The sequence below is a fragment of the Dromiciops gliroides genome, chromosome 6 (assembly GCF_019393635.1).
Source record: "Dromiciops gliroides isolate mDroGli1 chromosome 6, mDroGli1.pri, whole genome shotgun sequence".
Classification (NCBI taxonomy): Eukaryota; Metazoa; Chordata; class Mammalia; order Microbiotheria; family Microbiotheriidae; genus Dromiciops; species Dromiciops gliroides.
The window spans coordinates 26,567,511-26,587,160 of record NC_057866.1 but is presented as its reverse complement, the minus strand read 5'-3'; the positions used below and the strand labels follow the sequence as shown (position 1 = coordinate 26,587,160).

Here is a 19,650-nt window from a genome sequence, read left to right as displayed (position 1 = left end):
GCTTCATCTCCCGATGAAACTGGATCCCGTTTTATCAGTGGCCTGGAATGGGGGGTGGAGGGCAGGATGAGAGAGTGAATAGCCAAAGCTTGTTTTCATTTCATGTTTAATTTCCTGCAGGCTTAGCTCAGTCTTTCCGCTCCTCCTGCCTCAGCCTCCCAGGGTTTTATGTGGGGGAAGCTGAGGGGAGGCAGGGGGGGGGGCTACATGAGGAGGGGGATGAGAGGCATCAAGATATATTGCAAGGGTTTTTTTTTCCTTTTTGGAAGAAAGAGACTAGGAGGAAAATATGAGCAGCCGCTGAAGCTTCCCTTCCTATTTGCTGGAGTCTTAGGTCCCTCACGGGAGGGAATTAGGAATAGGTGGTGTCTGGAAGGGGCCTGGGGGACTGGAGTTCCCTGACACATGAGGTCTTAGCCCAGAAACTGCCTTGAGAAAGGAGGGTTGTTCAGATGTGTGGGGCAGAAGGCAGCAGGGGGGTGTCTGCCTTTTCTGATGATGGAGGAGGAGGAGGAGGAAGGAGAGGAGACAAGTGATCAGGGGAAGAGAGGAGTTTAGGAGGTGAGGTGAGAAGAGAAGGTAAAATGTGGAGAGAAAATCAGAAGAAAGACATGGGCATGTGGGAGAAGAATATTAGTGTGCTGGTTAAGGAGGAGGATGAATGGGGCTAATGGAGATAAAGATATCTGTGGGAAATGAAGGGATAAGGGTCCCACCAAGGGAGCTCTGTCAATCTTAAATGAGTGTGCAAGGAGGAAAAGGCAGGTGGAGATGACTATCTGTGTGTATGTGAGTGTGTGTGTGTGTGTGTGTGTGTGTATTGGGGTGGGGAGCAAAGAGTGGGAATGGCTGTTCTAGGGTCCTGCTCAGCTCCTCTATTCTATGTTCTATGTCTTAAGTTCCCCAACGGTTCTTACATTCTATGTTCCAGGCTTCTGTCCAGCTCTGACTCTCTATTCCCAGCTCACTCCCAGCTCATACTCTAAGGTCTCTTTGAACTCTTGCCATTCTATGGTTCTAAACCTAGTTTCAATTTATAGGGCACAGGAGTGGAGAGGATCTCCCGTTAGGGAAGGAGTGTCTGGCACATCCTTATTAATTGGAGTCAAATCCTTAGCTTTCAGACTCCCTCCCCCTCCCCCTCCCAAGCCACATTCCCAAGTCCTTTAGAATCATGTAGATGTCCCAAGTCTCTGTTCTAGAATTCAGGACCTTAAGAATTCTAAGCGTCTGGTCTTCATCAGTGCTAGTGTCCCCTCCCGAAGCTGCCGAAGTTCTCAAATCCTGAGCTTTGAGACCACCACGCCTCTGAACCCCGGCCCCAAGCTCAGACCCACTCAACACAGGCCTCTCTGGAGGGCTGGGCTGTGCAAGGAACCAAGTGCCTTGGCAGAGCTCACACTAACCACAACCCAACTGGGGCCAGGGTGGGGTGGGCCAGGGATGGGGAGGCCTTATTGTCTTCAGACACCAGCTGCGGAGATTGGAATCCTAGACAGGCAAAGAGGAGGCCCCTCCAGCATTTGGAGAGCAGCCAAACGCCAGGCTCCTTCCTAGGAAGTCCAGCTCTCCTCCTCTATCTATCTCTGTCCTCCTTAGCTTGGCTCCAGGCACCCCTCGGTCCCCAGCAGGAGAGTCCCTAGGCTGCACATGGAGTGGAATTCATCTGGTCATCCAGTAGTCCCTTCTCTCAAGGCAGAGAAGAGCATCCACTTCCTATCTCAACTCAGAGGTAGCATGTGTGTGTAAGTATATGATTGTTTACACACACATGTATATGTTGTATATAGAGACATAAAATGTGTTTTATATATTATAGTGTAGATATAATGTTATTTAATATATCACATATATAATATATGTTATATGTAATGTTATAGATGTGATATATCCACAATCCATATATACATATATATGTGTATGTGTATGCTTGAAATCCACACTCACATTTATACAGATACATCCACGCACAAGTTGATGAGGAAACAGGCACAACTGTAAAGTGATTTCCCCTGTATCATTCAGAGAGTGACTTCCCTGGTCTCTCTTCTCCCCTCCCCCTATTAGAATGTAAACACTTTGATACCAAGTGACTGCCATTATTTCTGAATTTGTGTTCTCAATGTTTAGCACAGTTCTTGGCACATAGTGATTCATTCATTCGTTCGTTCGTTCATTCGTTAGTTCGTTTGTTCATTCACTCATTCATTGACTCATTTGTTCCTTCATTGATGGCAGAGTCTGGTTTGGGACTCAAGTCTCCAGACTTCTAGCCCAGTGATCTTTCCTCTCTATCAACTTCCATGTTATAATATTAGTAGAATGTAAGCACCCTGAGGTCAGGAATGGTTTTCACTTTTGTCCTTGGGTCCCAGGTTAGTGCCTGACCCACAACAGGTACTTAATGAAAGGCTGATGCCTCCTTATAATTGTCATGGGCTATTCCTTCCACTTAGTCCTCCCCAGCCTTCTTTTCCTCCAATTCATATTCCTTCTTCATTTTAGAGCCCTACTTTGACTTTACCTCCCCCAAGAAACTTGTCTAATAGAGTTGAATTCTAATGAATTTTCCTGGCATTCAAGGTCATCCACCATCTGGGGCCATTCTTTCTTGTCTTATCTCACATCCTTCTCTTCACACACTCTGGGCTCTAACCACAGCATCCTGACCATGCATTGCTTTCATGTCATTGCTTGGTCCCCTCTGCCTTGTGTATCCTCAGCCATTCTTTAAATCCTGGATTGAATGTCATCTCCTTTAGGAAGTTTTCCCTGGCTCCCTCCCATTGGTAACCACCTTCCCCATAAGCCCTCACATAGCAGTGTGTTTTTTAACTCTCCAAGAAATGCAGGGAAGGCAGAAGTTAGACCTTATCTAATTACATCCTCCAGGGCTGAGCACACACTAGGAGTTTTATCAATGTTCACAGTGTTATGTTGTATCACTCCACTCCCTCCGCCTCCTACATTTGGGTTTAACTGGATGTCTTCATTCAGCAAAAAGAGGTGGTAGTTGATTGAAGACACCGGGGTAAGTGGAAGAGCTTTGAATTAGGAGGGCTAGTTTGGACTCAGCAACCAATCAGCTGGGTAACCTTAGGCAATCATTTCTCCTCTCTGGTCCTTGATTTTCTCATCTGCCAAATGGGCATAATAATCCCTGTTCTAACTCATAAAGTCAATGTGAAGATTAAAATCAATAATATAATGTATGTCAGTTTTCCAGGGGTAATATTTTTACCCCCTTAGATAGACAAGGCTTTCAAAATGTTTCCATTTAAAATTTTTTTTAATGTTTCTATTTTTAATGGAAGGGACATGAACTAGACATGCCCTTCCCACGATGAGATTCTGTGACTTTCGTGTCACTTCTAATTCATCAGTGTGAGACCCTCAAAGGTAAGGCCCATGCCTTCTTCGCCCCTCCCTCACACTGCCCCTGTCAGGTATAAGTGATTGACCTCTTGACCAAGTCAACTTGGATTCTCAGCCTGAGAGAGCCCCTCAGATTGTCCTCCCTCCCCTCCATGACCCCATGCCAGACTGACCTGCACCCGAGCCTCAGTGAGGTCCGTCCTCATGGCCAACTGCTCTCGGGCATAGACATCTGGGTAGTGGGTCTTCTGGAAAACCTTCTCCAGCTCCTCCAGCTGGTAGCTAGTGAAGGTGGTACGGTTCCGTCGCTTTTTCCCCTTGTTGCTTTCTGAGTCGGTTTTCTCCATGGGGCTGGGCAGGTCAGTGCCAGCCCTGTCCTGGGAGCCCTTCACCCCAGCCTCCTTCACACCGAGGTAGTTGCTGTCCATCCCCACTGGGTCAGAGTTGGGTGCTATCTCAGTTTCTCCCAAGGAACTTTCTTTGGCTGAGGGAGTAGGCAGAGAGGAAGAAAAGGAAGAAAATAGAGGGACAATTAAGCAGGTAACCAAAAGGCTGATCATGACAATAAAATTATGTTTTTCTCCATGAATTTCAGGTTGACAAATTGCTTTCCTCATAGCATTCTCAAGATCTAACTACTACTAATGGTATTATCCCCTTTTTCAGGTGGGGAAACTGAGGTACAGAGAAATCTAGTAAATTGACCATGGACACCCAGGCTAGTCACCATTGGATTTGAGACCTGAGCCATGGCTCCAATTATGTGAAGATTGAGAGAGGAAGGAGGATAGAGAAGTAACTCCCCATACCATGAGGTTGAGGCTATCTCATCCCCATGACCCTTCCCTGTTGACTTTGTTATACAGTGCAAAGATTGTTGTATTTGAATTCAGAGGATCTGATTTGAAATCCTAGTTCTGTGATCTTGGGAAAGTTATATCCCCTCTCTGTGCCTCAATTTCCTCATCAGGAAAATCAAAAGTGTTGAACTAGGTGACTTCCGAAGACCCTTCCACCTCTAATCCATGATTCTATGATCAGAGTAGCCCATGCCATGAAACCCATGGCCTCTTAGCCCCTGACCTTTTTCAGTTGCTGGGTCTTTGGGACCATGTCCTTCCCTAATGTTTCTCTGAGGGGGTGACCTATGGACACTGTCTCTGTCTTCAGGTGGTCAAACTGAGGCACAGAGAGCAATGATGTTTTTACTCCAGCCAGGACTTTGGGAATGGGCAGCATTCTAGTGGTGCCTGAGATTCCTCCTCACTTCCTGCTTGGCTCACTGTGGCCATTTTTTTTGGTGGGATGATGGTGAGAAAGTCCAATGGTTACCTTCTGCTCCACCCTAGAACCAGCTGCATGTACCCTGTCCCTGGGCAGAGATTAACAATGACTGAGGGGACCAATATTGCCATCCTTCTGGTGTCTCTCCCCAGTCTTGCTCATTACCAGATAGAAAGATATTTTTGTTTTCATTGCAGTGGGTCATGTTTCCTAATTGAAGACAGTGCCCATTCCCTGGTTCCTCTGCCAGCCAGGGATACTCATGTGTAAATTGAGGATCTTCCCATGGACAGTACTGGGTTGACAGACTCCCTCCCTGTGCATTTTCCCAGAGCTAATTGACAGTCTGTCACATCTGGCTTCATTTGGACACAGCTGGTGGACACTGGCCTGCAGCCATCCCCATCAAGCAGGGAACATGAGAAATCACCTAGCCTCACTTTCTCATTTTACAGATGGATCAGAGGCTCAGTAATGGAGAACTGGGAGGGACCTTGGAATTCATCCACTCCAACCCTTCTTCATTTTACTGTTGGGGAAACTGAGCCTCAGAGAGGCGAAGTGAGAGACCCAGAAAGGGAAAGTGGCTCTAGTGACCTCTGCCTCTCCAGAGCCCCAGAGAGATGATGAGGATACACCCAACACCCAGCCCTGGAGTAACAATTGCCATTAACGGTTACAAAGTGTCTACTTTGTATAGATTTTCTATTTACTCAAATGTATAAAGTCTGTTTCTCTAGATTTAATGTAAGCTCCTGGAGGGCAGGAACTGTTTCATTTTTCTTGTCTTTGTATTTTCAGTATCTAGTACATAAGAGTTGCTTTAAGTTGATGGTTGAAAGGTTTTTGTTTTCTTTTTCTTTCTTTTTTCCAGTGGGGATGGGTTGAGAGGGAGAGAAAATGGATTTTTACTCATTTAAATTTTTTTAAAGGATCATCAAATGAAGGATTGAGTGTTTTCCTCACAAAAGCCCCGTTGTGGCAGATACTGAAATCACTCCTAACCCCATTCTACAGATGGAAAAAACTGAGCCTCAGAGATGTGAAGTGATTTACAGAAGAGTCAGAATTCTTGAGTCCAAGCCCGGCATTCTCACCACAATACTCCCTACTGCTATGCCGCCCCCACTTCCTATCTTTTCATGTGATGCCTGCTCATAATGGTTTTTTTGCCAATGGGACAAAGCTTTGTTTAGCTTTCCTGAGCCTGTCTCTGTCTCTGTCTCTGTCTCTGTCTCTGTCTCTCTGTATCTCTCTGTCTGTCTCTGTCTCTCTCTCTCTGCAGGGCTATGAGGGTTGTGACTTACCCAGGGTCACACAGCTACTAAGTGTCAAGTGTTTGAGGCTGGATTTGAACTTGTGTCATCCTGAATCCAGGTCTGGTGCTTTATCCACTGTGCCACCTAGCTGCCCCATGAGTCTCTCCTAACACAGAATCATAGAAAACAGGAGCCCCTGTCCCTGTGGCCAAAGTCACAGTTACCCCTACAGCCATCATCTTAATTTCTCAGCTCTGATCTTGGCTGGAAAACCCATTGGACCAAAGTTATGCTCAAAGAACACTCCAAACTTCAGGGAATAATTGAAAGGAAAAGGACTAGAGATTCTGGTGTGCCTGGGGGCAGGGGCACAAATCACCTCTGGAACAAGTGACATGAATTCTCTCTCAAATAAACTTTGTAATTCATAATATGAAAAAAGATTACAAGGATGAATTAAGACCAACTCAGTAGAGTAAGAGGGAGAATTAATTTCTGAAGTATTGCTCCAGGAGCACATGTGCTAAATTACTGCACTCTCTAAATGGGGTTGCCCTGGGACAAAGCCCCAGTCACAATGCTCTTGTTATGGGTCTGTTTTCATACTCTTTGGAACAGTCCCACACTCATTCAGGGCTAGAAGACACTCAAGAGTCATCTCATCCAACATCCTAAGTCCAAAGAGCAATATGCCAGGGAGAATGGTAAAGAGGCAGAGAATCAAGGCCCAATCAATTTGTTTGTTTTAGGAGGCAATCGAGGTTAAGTGACTTTCCCAGGATGACAAAGCTAATAAGTGTCTGAGTTCAGATTTAAATTTAGGTCCTGCTGACTGTTCTCTATCCACTGGACCTCCTGCTTGCCCAATTTCTATTGTAGTATGTTTTTATTATCTCTGTTTCTCAGCTGAGTTGGTTTTATGCAGGGTTTTGAGGCTTACAAAGCACTTTATAGTCACTTTCTCATTTGTTTCCTGCAACAGCCCTGTGACATAAAAATTTTAGTACTCCCATTTTAGAGATGAGGACATTGAGGTTCAAAGAGGGAAGCGACTTGCCTAATGTCATGTGTCTAGTGAGTTTAAGAGCTGGGATTCAAACTCATGTCTTTTGACCCCAGGACTCTGTTTTTGTTTCCCCAGGCCCAGGCTTTGGGTACATTTAACCAAAAAGCTGTAAACATTTAGAAGCTCAGAAATCATAACTCCCATTTCTATATGGAACTTTCAGATTTATAAAACATGCTCTGTTCAATAACCCTCTGAAGCAAGTGGCTCGAACATTATTATGCCCTTGTTTCAAATGAAAAAAAAAACTGAGGCTTAAAAATGGGTGCTTAGGGGCAGCTAGGTGGCACAGTGGATAAAGCACCAGCCCTGGATTCAGAAGGATCTGAGTTCAAATCCAATCTCAGACACTTGACACTAGCTGTGTGATGCTGGGCAAGTCACTTAACCCTCATTGCCCTGCAAAAAAAAATGGGGGCTTGCCTGAGACTACAGTGATGAATTATTAAGCATGTTACTAATGGAGCAAGTTTGGCACCCACTAGGCCACAATGGGAATCGGCTTCTAAGTACAGATGAGTGAGGAGGGTCCAGGACACTCCATCCTTATTTTTGGAGATGGGATTCCATACTTTAATGAGAGTGGATCATAGATCCACAAGACAGGCAAGCAAAGGCATCCTCTCATCATAAATGATCAGTAGATACACAGTAACATGACCATTGGCTCAATGCCCCCTTCTGCAAAAGGAGACTGGAGGCAGGAAGAGCTAAAGATGGTGAAAAAGGAACCAGGAGGTGGTTGGGGAGCTGGTTAGACAGGCAGGCCCCCCAGGGATGTGGCAGCTGCATTGCATGTGCACACACACACACACACACACACACACACACACACACCCCAACATACCCACACACAGGCACACACAGATGTAGATGGGTCTGCCAAGCCCAGCCTTCACTGACAGCCTGATGCAAACTGCAGCTGGCTGGGAGCTTTCAGCAAAGATATTTATCTTCTCTGGGCACAAATCATTTTATTTTTTAAAAACTATTCTAAAGGGAAAAAAACACCCAGTCTCACTCAAAATGAATAGCCAAGTTATGCAACAGAGTCCAGAAATGTGTCTTAGGAAGGTCTTAATGGGCTGGGGGGCAGCAGCTGATTTCTCCTCCTGGGAGGAGACCTCACTTTCCCAGTCACAGCATGTAGGCCTCTAAGCAAAATCTAAAAATACAGTAGTCAGCATCCTCTGGAGTCAGCTGTAGGATGGGACAGTCTCTGGAGGGGATGGAGTACTTCCTGATGGATCTCAGAACTAGGTGAATCCAAACTTTACAATCCAAGTTTGTAGAATGTTCCATCGGGAGTATATAGAACATAGAATGTCATAGAACATAGAACTTTAGAGTTGGAAGGGATCCAAGAACAAAAGCTATAGTCTAGTTCCACTTTGCTGAGAACCATTGCCATTCCAGGGATCATAGACGCTGAGAGACCAAAGGCCATAGAAAGTTGGTGGGCTGGAATGTGTGGGCAGGTACACATTTTCCCAGAATTCCCAGGTTTCCTTTGGCCTTGAAGAGGCTTTCATCCAAGGTTTTTTTTGGGGGGGGAGCAGGGGATGTGGGACCAGGGAGACAGAGAAGAAGGAGGAAGTGGCAACCTCAGTGCTGTGCTTGTCCTGACTATCAAAGCCCAAGGATCTTGGGGTAAATGCACTGCCCTCTGTGAACAAGAGCAGGGAAGTGTGAATCAGGACCTAAAATCTTTGGGGAGTGTGTGCATGGAAGAAGGAAGATGAATGGGGAACAATGGCAGGTAGATGCCAGGGGTGGCCTGGAGCTGGCAGGAAGGAAGGAGGAAAGGAAGCCCAGCAGAGGCACCAGGACCAAACTGGGTCAAACTGACGGCTTTGTTTGGCTGCTGTTGTTTGTCCTTCATCCTTGAAGAAGGCCATGACAGTGAATTGGATTTAAGTGAGCAAGGGCTGTGCAAGGTCACCAGCCTCACTCTCTCCACAGAGCCTTCTGGGTCCAGTGGCAAGATATAGAACAGGATGACTGGAGATGCCCACAGATGTTTAAGGCAATTGGGGTTAAGTGACTAAGCCAAGGTCACACAGTGTTTGAGATCAGATTTGAACTCAGGTCCTCCCAACTTTAGGGCCTGTGCTCTATCCACTGTGCCACCTAGCTGCCCCAAATTTTTTAGTGAGAGTAAGCAGAGGTCAGTTGCTAGTGGATAGAGCACCAGGCCCGGAGTCCAGAAGATTCATCTTCCTGAGTTCAAATCTGACCTTAGACATTTGGTAGCTGTCTGACCCTGGGCAAGTCACTTAACCATATTTGCCTCAGTTTCTTCATCTGTAAAATGAGCTGGAGATAGAAATAGCTAAACTACTCCAGTATCTCTGCCAAGAAAACCTCCAATGGGGTCATGAAGAGTCAGACATCACTGAAAAACAACTTAACAAAAGTCACCATTTATGTTTACTGGCATTTTCTGTTGTTTGATGCTGCTAACATATAACACAGTAAGTTGTTGAATCCTATGAGTTTGGAGGTTTGTAATTAATAATGGTCAGCCAGGTGGCACAGTAGATAGAGAGCCTGGCCTGGAGTCAGGAAGATTCATCTTCCTGAGTTCAAATCTGGCCTTAGACCCTTAGTAGCTCTGTGACCCTGGGTAAATCGCGTAACATTCTGTCTATCTCAGTTTCTTCAACTGTAAAATTTGGATGATAATAACACCTACCTCCCAGGGTCGCTGTGAGGTTCAAAAGAGATATTTTTCATTAACATACACCTGATTTGACTTTGGGGTTCTTTCTTCTTTCCTTGCGGATTCAAGGGAGCCACAGGATATCTCAATTACTGTTTTGAGGCAGTATTCTTTTCCTCTGTGGTGGAGTTATTATTTCTTCTGAATGGTAATACTATTGTCGGTTTCCTCTTGATATATAATCTTCCCAAGTTTGAAAGCCATTCAAATACTATATGAAGAAAAGAAATATTTGTAAAGCACCTATCATGGTGCCTTAACAAATGCTTATATCCTTCCTTCCTTCTTCTAAGGCCTATAAATGATTTCTTGATGGAGACCTATTCTTACGTGGTTAAGGTATTAAGGCTAAAATGGGATGGAGTGGTTTCATTCCAACCATTCTTCTTGTATATGCCTACATGTACATGTCTCCCTTCATGAAGTGTAACCTCCTTGAGAGTAGGAAGTAGTGTTGCTGCTGAGGCTGCTGTTAAATTCATGGCTCCAATGCCTACCAGAGTACCTGGTACATAGGAGATGCTTGTTGATCAATCATATGCTTCCTTTCTACTCCAAAAATCATTCCTCTTGGCAGAGAAACTAAAGAAGAGCTATTTCCGCTTCCATCTATCATAATTAACCTGTTGACTGGCCAGGGGCCTTGGCTTTCTTTGATCATCCTGATTTTCCCACCAATACAGTTTTTAAAATGGACTTTTTTTTGGTTCCCATAGCCTTCAGCCTCAGGTCATTATGAGCCTCAGTGCTCCAGACAGTATCACTGATGACTAATGTACTGATGGCAATATCCCAACGTTGATGCTCTTGATGGCATACTTATAGGATGAGGTCCGACTCTTGTATCCATTCTTTCTTGCCTGCCTTTCCTTTCCTCTTCCTTCCTTGTCTTCTAAAACTCCAAATATTTTAGATGAACCCCCATTTTCTTCCTCCTCAAAGAATTGTGAGTGTTGGAGTCTTTGGAAATGTAGCCGCTTACTAGGGTCACTCTCTTAGGGTCTGACTTAGGGGGAGGGGCTAAGATCCAGATGTTTATCCAGCTCTTCCTATTATTCCACACTCTCGATAAAGAAAGGTCTATGAAGTGTGTGTGTGTGTGTGTGTGTGTGTGTGTGTGTGTGTGAGGGATCCTTAGGCAGCCTGGTGAAGCCTTTGGACCCCTTCTCAAATCAAGCGTTTATTAAGTCAACAGGCATTTATTAAGCACCCATTGTGTGCTAAGGGCTGGAACAACACTTTCAAATGCATACAATTAAAATACATAGTACTGAAAAGGAAACCAATTCTATTAAGACAGTTTTCCACTGATGCTGAATGAAGTGAGCAGAACCAGGAGAACATTGTACACAACAACAGCAACATTGTGTGATGATCAACTGTGAAAGACTTGACTCTTCTCAGCAGTGCAATGATCCAAGACAATTCCAAAGAACTCATGATAGAAAATGTTCTCCACAACCAGAAAAAAGAACTGTGGATTCTGAATGTGGATTGAACCATAGTGTTTCTACTTTTTGGCTGTTTTTTTTTTCTTTTTTGAGGTTTTCCCTTGTGTTCTGATTCTTCTTTAACAATATGACTAATGCAGAGGTATGTTTATTGTACACATATAACCTATATAAGATTGCTTTCTTCTTAGGGAGGGGGGAGGGAAGGGAGGGAGGGAGAAAAATTTGGAACTACAAATCTTATGAAAACAAATGTTGGGGCAGCTAGGTAGTGCAGTGGAAAAAGCAATGGCCTTGGATTCAGGTGGACCTGAGTTCAAATCCGACCTCAGACACTTAACACTAGCTGTGTGACCCTGGGCAAGACACTTAACCCCAATTGCCTCACAAAAAAAGGGAAAACAAATATTGAAAATTATCTTTATATGTAACTGGAAATAATAACATACTTTTATGATTTAAATATTTTTAAAAGCAAGTTCCTGGACCCCAGCTTAGGACCCCTACTCTAAAGTTATAGCAATATAGGAACTCAGAGCTAGCAGGTATTATACAGTGTGATACCTGCCTGAAGCACAAATCCCTTCGGCACCTAGCTCAGTGCCTGGCACATAATAGGCACTTAATAAATGTTTGTTGACTGAATCTCCAGCATTCTTGACAAGTAGGCATCTACCCTTTCCTTGGACACTTCCACTGGCAAGAAGCTCACCAACTCATGAGTCAGCCTAGTCCATTTTCAGATGGCTCAAATTTGGTAGGAACTTCTTTAAATTCATTCATGAAACTACTACTCATCTGAAGCCCTGTAGTAGGCACTGTTCTTTGGTTGTTACTGTTGTTTGTCCTTCGTTCTCCAAGAGGACTATGACACTGGGAGGTGATGTCATGACTTTGAGTGAATTGGATTTAAGTGAGGGAGGGCTATGCAAGGTCACCAACCTCCCTCTCTCCTCCAGAGCCATCTGGGTCCAGTGGTAAGATATATATAGGGATGACTTGGAGATGGCTCTGGATGTTTAAAGCAATTGGGATTAAGTGATTTGCCCAGAGTCACATAGCTAGTAAGTGTCTGAGGTGATATTTGAACTCAGGTCCCCCCACCCATTGTGTCACCTAGCTGCCCAGGCACTGGAGATATAGGTGGAATATAGGTAGATACATACATACATACATAGATATACATGCATGCATGCATGTATACATACATACAGGGCTGTGCTAGAGCAATCTTAGACCAGCTATGTTAAATTTTGGGCATTTTACACCTTGGAAATTGGCAAACACTGCAAATTATGGCTTGGTTTATTATTTTTTATTGTCTAGACTAGAAAATGATGGATAAAGTGTTTTTTTTTGTGGGGCAATGGGGGTTAGGTGACTTGCCCAGGGTCACACAGCTAGTAAGTGTCAAGTGTCTGAGGCTGGATTTGAACTCAGGTCCTCCTGAATCCAGGGCCGGTGCTTTATCCACTGTACCACTTAGCTGCCCTTATTTTTTCTTTTTCTTTTTCTTTTTTTGGATAAAGTGTTAATAAAGCAAATTAATACTTCCAAGTGTATTATGTAGATATTTCTGCTGAAGGCTGGTAGTTAAACATTTATCAGTACACTCCTGCATACATGCATATACACGTATATACAACATTCACTTTGCTTTTAAAAAGCTTATACTCTAATATTTACCTGGTACATAGTAGGTATTATAACACATAGTAGGTGTTATATAAACACAGCTGGTCCATCACTGTATGTCAGTCCCAATTTTACCCCCTGCAGCAAAACATAAGCCTAACTCCTCCTCCATAAGACAGCCTTTCAAATATTTGAATATAGTAATCCAGTCCACTTCTCCCCACTCCCCTTCTCTTGTAAGACTTCCCTTCTCCAGGCAAAATAGCCCTATTTCCTTCAACTAACACAACAGAGAAGGAGAAGAAGAGGGTAAAGGGGTAAATTGACATAAGGCAGACTCAGATTTTTAAAATCCCAGAAATCAGGTAGTTTGGGTGTCATTTGCTTTCTTCCAACAGTAGAATTTTTAAGGCCTGTACCCCAAAGAGGTGGAAGAAAGAAGAAAAGGCCTTATATATAACACACACACACACATATATGTGATTTGAACCTAGGTCCACTTTCCGCTGTGTCTCTCCTCCACCCAATATAGAAAGTAGAAGATGCAGTTGAAGGTGAGAAGGGCAAAGGAGGGCTGGGTTTCACTGACTTCTAGTGGAGAGATAGAAGTAATGTTAGAGGTCAGATGGTCCAATCTCCTTATTTTACGGATGGGGAAACTGAGGCCCAGAGAAGCTAGGTGACTAGTCCAGGGTCACACAAGGAGTATTAGCAGCTGAGGTAATGGTGGTGCTGGTGGTAGTAGCAGCAGCAGGCAACCATGATGACAGTAGCTGACATTTATTTAGTACTTGAAGATTTGTGAAGTGCTTTGCATTTATCACATTCATAAGTGTCAGAGGCAGGAAATGAAAACCTTCGATAATGATGATAATGAGGTACCACTTGAGTAGTGCCTGCCTTTCTTCACACACACACCCCTTCTGTGATACCACCTGACATGATTGCCATTGCTAGGATCAGCTTTGCATCTGAGGCAGCTGGCCTGAAGCCAGGAAGACTCATCTCCCTGAGTTCAAATCTGGCCTCAGACTTTACTAGCTGTGTCATGTAACCCTGTTTGCCTCAGTTTCCTCAACTGTAATATGTGTTGGAGAAGGCAAAAGATACTCCAGTATCTTCGCCAAGAGAACTCCCAATGGGGTCACAGAGAGTCAGACATGACTGTAACAACAATAACATGAGGCAGGGGGCAGCTAGGTGGCACAGTGGATAGAGCACTGGCTCTGGAGTCAGGAGTACCTGAGTTCAAATCTGGCCTCAGACACTTAATACTTACTAGCTGTGTGACCCTGAGCAAGTCACTTAACCCCAATTGCCTCACTAAAACAAAACAAAACAAAATCTGATGAACAATAACAGGAAGCAGATGGTGGTTTAGTGGTTAGAGTGTTACACTGGAAATCAGGAAGTCCTGAGTTCCAATTCTAATTTAGACACTTATTAGTTGTATGACCCTGGGCAAGTCACTTAACCTCTTTTTGCTTCAATTTCCTCAACTGTAAATGAGAATGATAATAAAAGCATATACCTCAAAGGGTTGTTGTAAAGATCAATTGAGATCATATTTTTCAAAATGCCTAGCATATAGTAAGTGTTATATAAATGCATCAGGTTCTTTACTGTACTCAACAATGTTTCTCCTTTCCTATTGATAGTCTGTGACTTTAGATGTTTGTTGCTTTGAGAATAGCCTCAGATACTTACCAACGGTGTGATCCTGGGCAACTGACTTGACCTTTCTGGGCCTCAGTAGAAACTGAGTAGAAACCCATTCAGGTGTGTATAACTCGGCTGAACAACTTTTCTACCTCAACTTCAGAGGATTATCTTTCTCTTTTCAATTAGGCTCGTGGACTGAGGCTCCAAAATATGAGCCTAATTTTGCCCACGGCCTGGCTTCTCTTCAGATTCCCCATGGAGCAACTGTGAACCGCATGTATATCTATAATGGACTCACTGGTCAAATGAGGAGGGTTTGACTTCTAATGTCCTTTTCACGTCTAAGTCTATGCTGTGTGATGCCCAGATGAATTCACATGTATGTCAGAGTCCATGTGTTTTTCACAGGGTCACTGGATGAAATAACATATGTAGATAACATATATGTTACAGATATTGGAGCAAAGATGACCTTTCTGCTTCTGGCTGACCCAGAGCTGGAGAGGCTTGGAGCTTTGAGAAAATGAAGTAGTCATCTAGGTGAATGAAATAGGCAATCTTTCTGCACTTTTATGCTATTTAAAAGGTGCTGACCAAGTCCACCTCTGTCTCACCCAAGCCTCAGAGGATTCTGGGGCTCTGGGCTCAGTGCTTGGGATAGGGGATGTGTGTGTGTGTGGGGGGGTGTGTCTCCTGTGACTTCAGCTGCTGCTTGTTGCTACTACAGCTGCAGCCTAAAAGGTCTGGCTCCTGCCAAAGCCCAGCCTGGGGAGCCACTTAATGAAGTATTTAGGGTCTGTTCTCCCCAGTAGAAGCTAGACTTGCCAAGTTGTGGGGTACAGGCAGGTGGTGAGACTCAGTGAGCTCAGCTGCAGAGCAAGTAGGAAAACCTTTAAAGATAGCTGTAGGCTAAATGACTCTGGGAAAATTGCTTAGCCCCTCTAACTTAAAGAGTTAGTTAATGAGGGGTTTTTTTTTTTTTTGGAACAATTGATAAAGGAAGGAATGGAGGCAGGGAACTGGGGGATACAAATGAGGGACAGTTTTCTAAGAATTAAAAAAAAACCCCATGATTCTGATCCACCAGAGAGTTTTAAAACTCATTAAAATTTAAAATTCATTCAACAATTATTACACCCCATCCCCCCAAGTACGTTTGTACCCTGTGCTAGGTTCTGGAAGAAATACACAGATTATAGCATAGTCCCTCCCTCAAACAATTGACTGTCTAGTGCCTCAATTCCCACCATTACTACCACCACCAAACACAAACCAACATGGGAATATGGAACCCAAGAGACCAATGGACTACAGAAATAATCAAGACCCAGGAGGGAGAGCAGAGGAGAGGGAGGAACAGGTGCTAGGGACAGGCTACAAAAGTTTTGTTCTCCTCATTGCCTGGCACACAGTGGGTGCTTAATGAATCTTTGCTGATTGATTGCTGGATGGATTGATTTCCAAGATCTATTGTCAGGTCATTTCATGAACTAAAGAGCAAACTCCAAAGTTGCAGTTACCCAGAATGGCCACTAGGAGACACTTCAGTCCCAGTAAATGAGCACAGACACCCCCTCCCCCTCCTCCCAGCCTGGGGATATCTGTCCTCTAGGGAGATCTGGGAGATTGTAAACACCTGGAGGGCAGAGACTGGGTCGGCTATTTCCTTTCCCCTCCCCAACTCCTCCCTCTCTCACATACCTAATGCCAAGTACAGTGTTTTGTACCAAGGTATGGCATAGTGGAAAGAGTATTAGATTTGCACCCAGGCAATCCCATTATTGGGCATGTACCTTGGAAGCTCAAAAAGAGGAGGAAAGGCCTCCTAGATACCAAGGCTTTCCTTGCAGCACATTTTGTGGGAGCAAAATACTGCGGGGGGGGGGGGGGGGAGAGGAGAGAATTAGATATCCATTGACAGGTAAATGGCTGGACAAACTGTAGCATGTAAATGTAATGGAGTGTCATTGACGAATATGGGGAATTCAGAGAAACCTGGGAAGACTTATATGAACTGATGCAGAATGAAGAAAGTAGAACCAGGAGAACCCTGTACATGGTGACTGAAAAAATATAAATGAATATAACATTTTCATGGCCTAAAAGGCATCTAACTTTAGGTTTAATGGGATAACCAACTGTGGTCCTGGAAAGACAGATGATGAAACACATTTCTCTCCTCTAGGTAGAGAGGAGGGCCATTAAGTGACATGCACTGTTCTATGAGGAAGGCTGTGTCCTACTGTTTCTATTTGTACAGAAAATACATACTGTATTCTATTTCTACAAGGGAAGCTTGTCTGGGAAGAGAGGTGGGGCTATTTTGAAATGACCATGGTTTAGTAAATAAAAGCCAATACAACTTATTTTTTAAAGGGAGCATCAGATCCAGGTATGGGGTGGGGGGTGGGGTGCATGTCTATAATCTCTGTTATTGGGGAGAGAGAGGCTGGAGCTGGTGGATCACTTGAATTCTGAAATACATTAGAGCTAATGTCAACCCTGTGTCTGACACCAAAATGGTGAGCCCCAGGATCAGAGGTCTACCAGGCTGCCCAGAGAGAGGCAAACCCATCCAGGACAGAAATAGATCAGGTCAAAGCTTCTGTGCTGATCATCAATGGGAGGAAACTGACTAGTGAGTGGCCATTTCACTACTAGTCAGAAGGAGAGACGGAAACCCAGTCTCAGAAAAGGGGAGGGAAGCCACCATATAGGATGACCAGAGTTCTAGAACAGGCTCTGCCTCTAGTAGTCACACCTTTAAAAAGTCACTTCTCTTTAAGCTTCTCTACAAATTAATGGGGTTGTACTAGGGAATCTCTAAGGTTCCTTCTGATTCTGGCTTCCTATGCTATGTTCTCAAGTCTCTTCCATCTCTAAGGTCAACTTGAGTCATCAACAAGCATTTCTGAAGCATGGAGTACATATCCTGAGGCACTGTGCTAAGCAACAGGAGTACAAAGGAAGGCAAAAACATTCCGTTTACTAAGGTTCCTTCTAGTTCTAATATTCTGTGTTCTAAGGCCCCTCCTAACTCTGAAGCACATTGATATTAAAGTCCCTAATAGCTCTGATATTTCATGATCTAAGGTCCTTTCCAGTTCTGATGTTCTCTGTTCTGAAGCCCCTCCCATTTCTAATATTCTAAGCTCTAGCAGCTCAGGCTGATGGTGGATAAAATATAATATATGATACGATATATAAAATTGATGGGGCCAATATAATAGTGAGCTCTATGGCTAGGGTTAGCCTGGTCCACTCTTAGAAAATGTTCATCTTTTCATGACCCTGTTGCATTGAGAACTCCAATTCTTTCCTCCTAAATCTAGAACCTCTCCATAGTCTCATACCAGATAGATCTAGTCACAAATCCCAACCCATTCTGCTAAGTCAAGGACACTACCAACAGAGGACTCTAGCTTTCTTCTCTCTTCTAGCTCTAAACTGGGAAGGACCCAGTTTTAGGAGAAGGGTGTACTTTCCTTGGATGTCCAGACCTCCGGCTCAAATCTGAGTATCCATCTCCTGAAAAGAGAGGCAAGCAAATGGGAAGTGGGAGTAGGCAGCATATCTTCTGTACTTGGGCACCTCCTATTTCCTATGCACCTTTTAGGGAAGCTTTGGGTGGGATTGGAGGGTTGTTTCCATACTGTGGAGTCTACCAGGTGTGGGACAATGTATTCATCTGTACCTGCTGGCTTGGGCCATTCTGACCACCCAGGATACCAAGATTCCCAGGAGATGAAGCCAAGGTTATGAAAGGGGCGGGGGTGTTCAAAGTGACAGGTGGATTGAATTTGTTAGATTAAATGCCATTAAGTTTAATCATTGCCTTCTCCTAGCCTGGGTTCTCTTTGATAATGCAGGTGGTGCTGATCGGGGCAATTGCATTAAGCCACAAATGTCTTCTGCTGTCTCCTCCTTCACCTCCTTCACCTCCTCTTCCTTCACCTCTTCCTCTCCTTCTTCTCTTCCTCTTCCTCCTTTTCCTCTTCTTCTTTTTATATGATGGAGAGGAAGAGGTGTACCATAATGGACAGAGAGCTAGCCTTGGAGCCAGAAAGACCTGCTTCAGCTCATACAAGCTCTTCTTGGAGACTTCCAGTGATGGTGAACTCACTGTCTCTCAAGGCAGCCTGACCTATTTTTAGATACCTCTAAGTGTTAGTGTATTTTCGCTTCCATTGAACCATGTCTTCCTGCCGGAAGTTCACAAATACTTTTAGAAGTTCTCCCTATTATTTTCCCCCGTTGAAGTCCTTCTCCTCCTTCAAAGCCCCTCCTCCTTGACGAGGCCTTCTCAGATACCCTCAGCTAGAAATAATTGTTCTTTCCCAACCCAGCATGCTCTACTCTAAGGTCCCTTAACATGCCCTGTTCTGATATCTAAAGTCTGTCTCAACTCTGACATCCCAAGTTCTATATTCTAAGGTTGATTCCAACTGTGACGTTCTATGTTTTATGTTCTAGGTTCCCTTCCAGCTCTGCCTTTCAAGGTTCTAATGGACCTCTTAGTTCTCATATTCTTTGATATATGTATTAAGGTGCTTCACAGTTCTTCTTACCCCTATCCTTCCATCAATAAACTATACTTAGTGATATGTATAGATGTGAGGGAAAAACCATCCTCTTCTCAATAATTCTCAGGAACTCAACAGGGATGTGACAAAAGCTCTTTATTTCCTTCTCATGAGAAGGAAGCACCCTAGTGTGCAGCTGGTGGGTGCCCAAAGAGGGGGCTCGCAGGCCCTGTTTTATACCCTAGTCCCTAACGCAAATGGACCCTCCCCTTTATCATCACTGGTCCGATTACTCGAGGGTTACAATCTATGTGCAAAAACTAGCTAATTGGAATGCAGTATTCCCACCCCTCTTCCTTGTATGGGCATAACTCTGGAGTGGATCTTATTGAGACCAGGGCTCCTTTAACCATGTGATTTTGTTAACCTGAGGGGGAGGAGGGGATCTGAGACCTTTGTCCTACAAACAGGTCAGGAGGAGTATGACTGACTGTTATATCCCCATTGAGAGGAGACAACTACCCATTTTCTCACAATAGAGGCAAAGATATTGAAGTGAAACTCAAGAGAAGAAGGATTCTACTCCTTGATCTGTCACTATCTCAGCATGCTGCCTTTGGCATGGTGTAGTCAATAGGGCACGGACCTGGAAGCAGGAAACCTATACTCATAT

General features: G+C 44.2%; 1 protein-coding gene across 1 annotated transcript in view; it reads right to left on the bottom strand.

The window, feature by feature from the left end:
- Window positions 1–19,650, bottom strand: part of ALX4 (ALX homeobox 4) — a 55,758-nt gene that overhangs the window by 3,905 nt on the left and 32,203 nt on the right. The window contains exon 2 of the mRNA XM_043973203.1: window positions 3,549–3,859. Coding sequence (XP_043829138.1) covers window positions 3,549–3,859 — 311 coding nt within the window. The remainder of the gene's footprint in view (window positions 1–3,548; window positions 3,860–19,650) is intronic.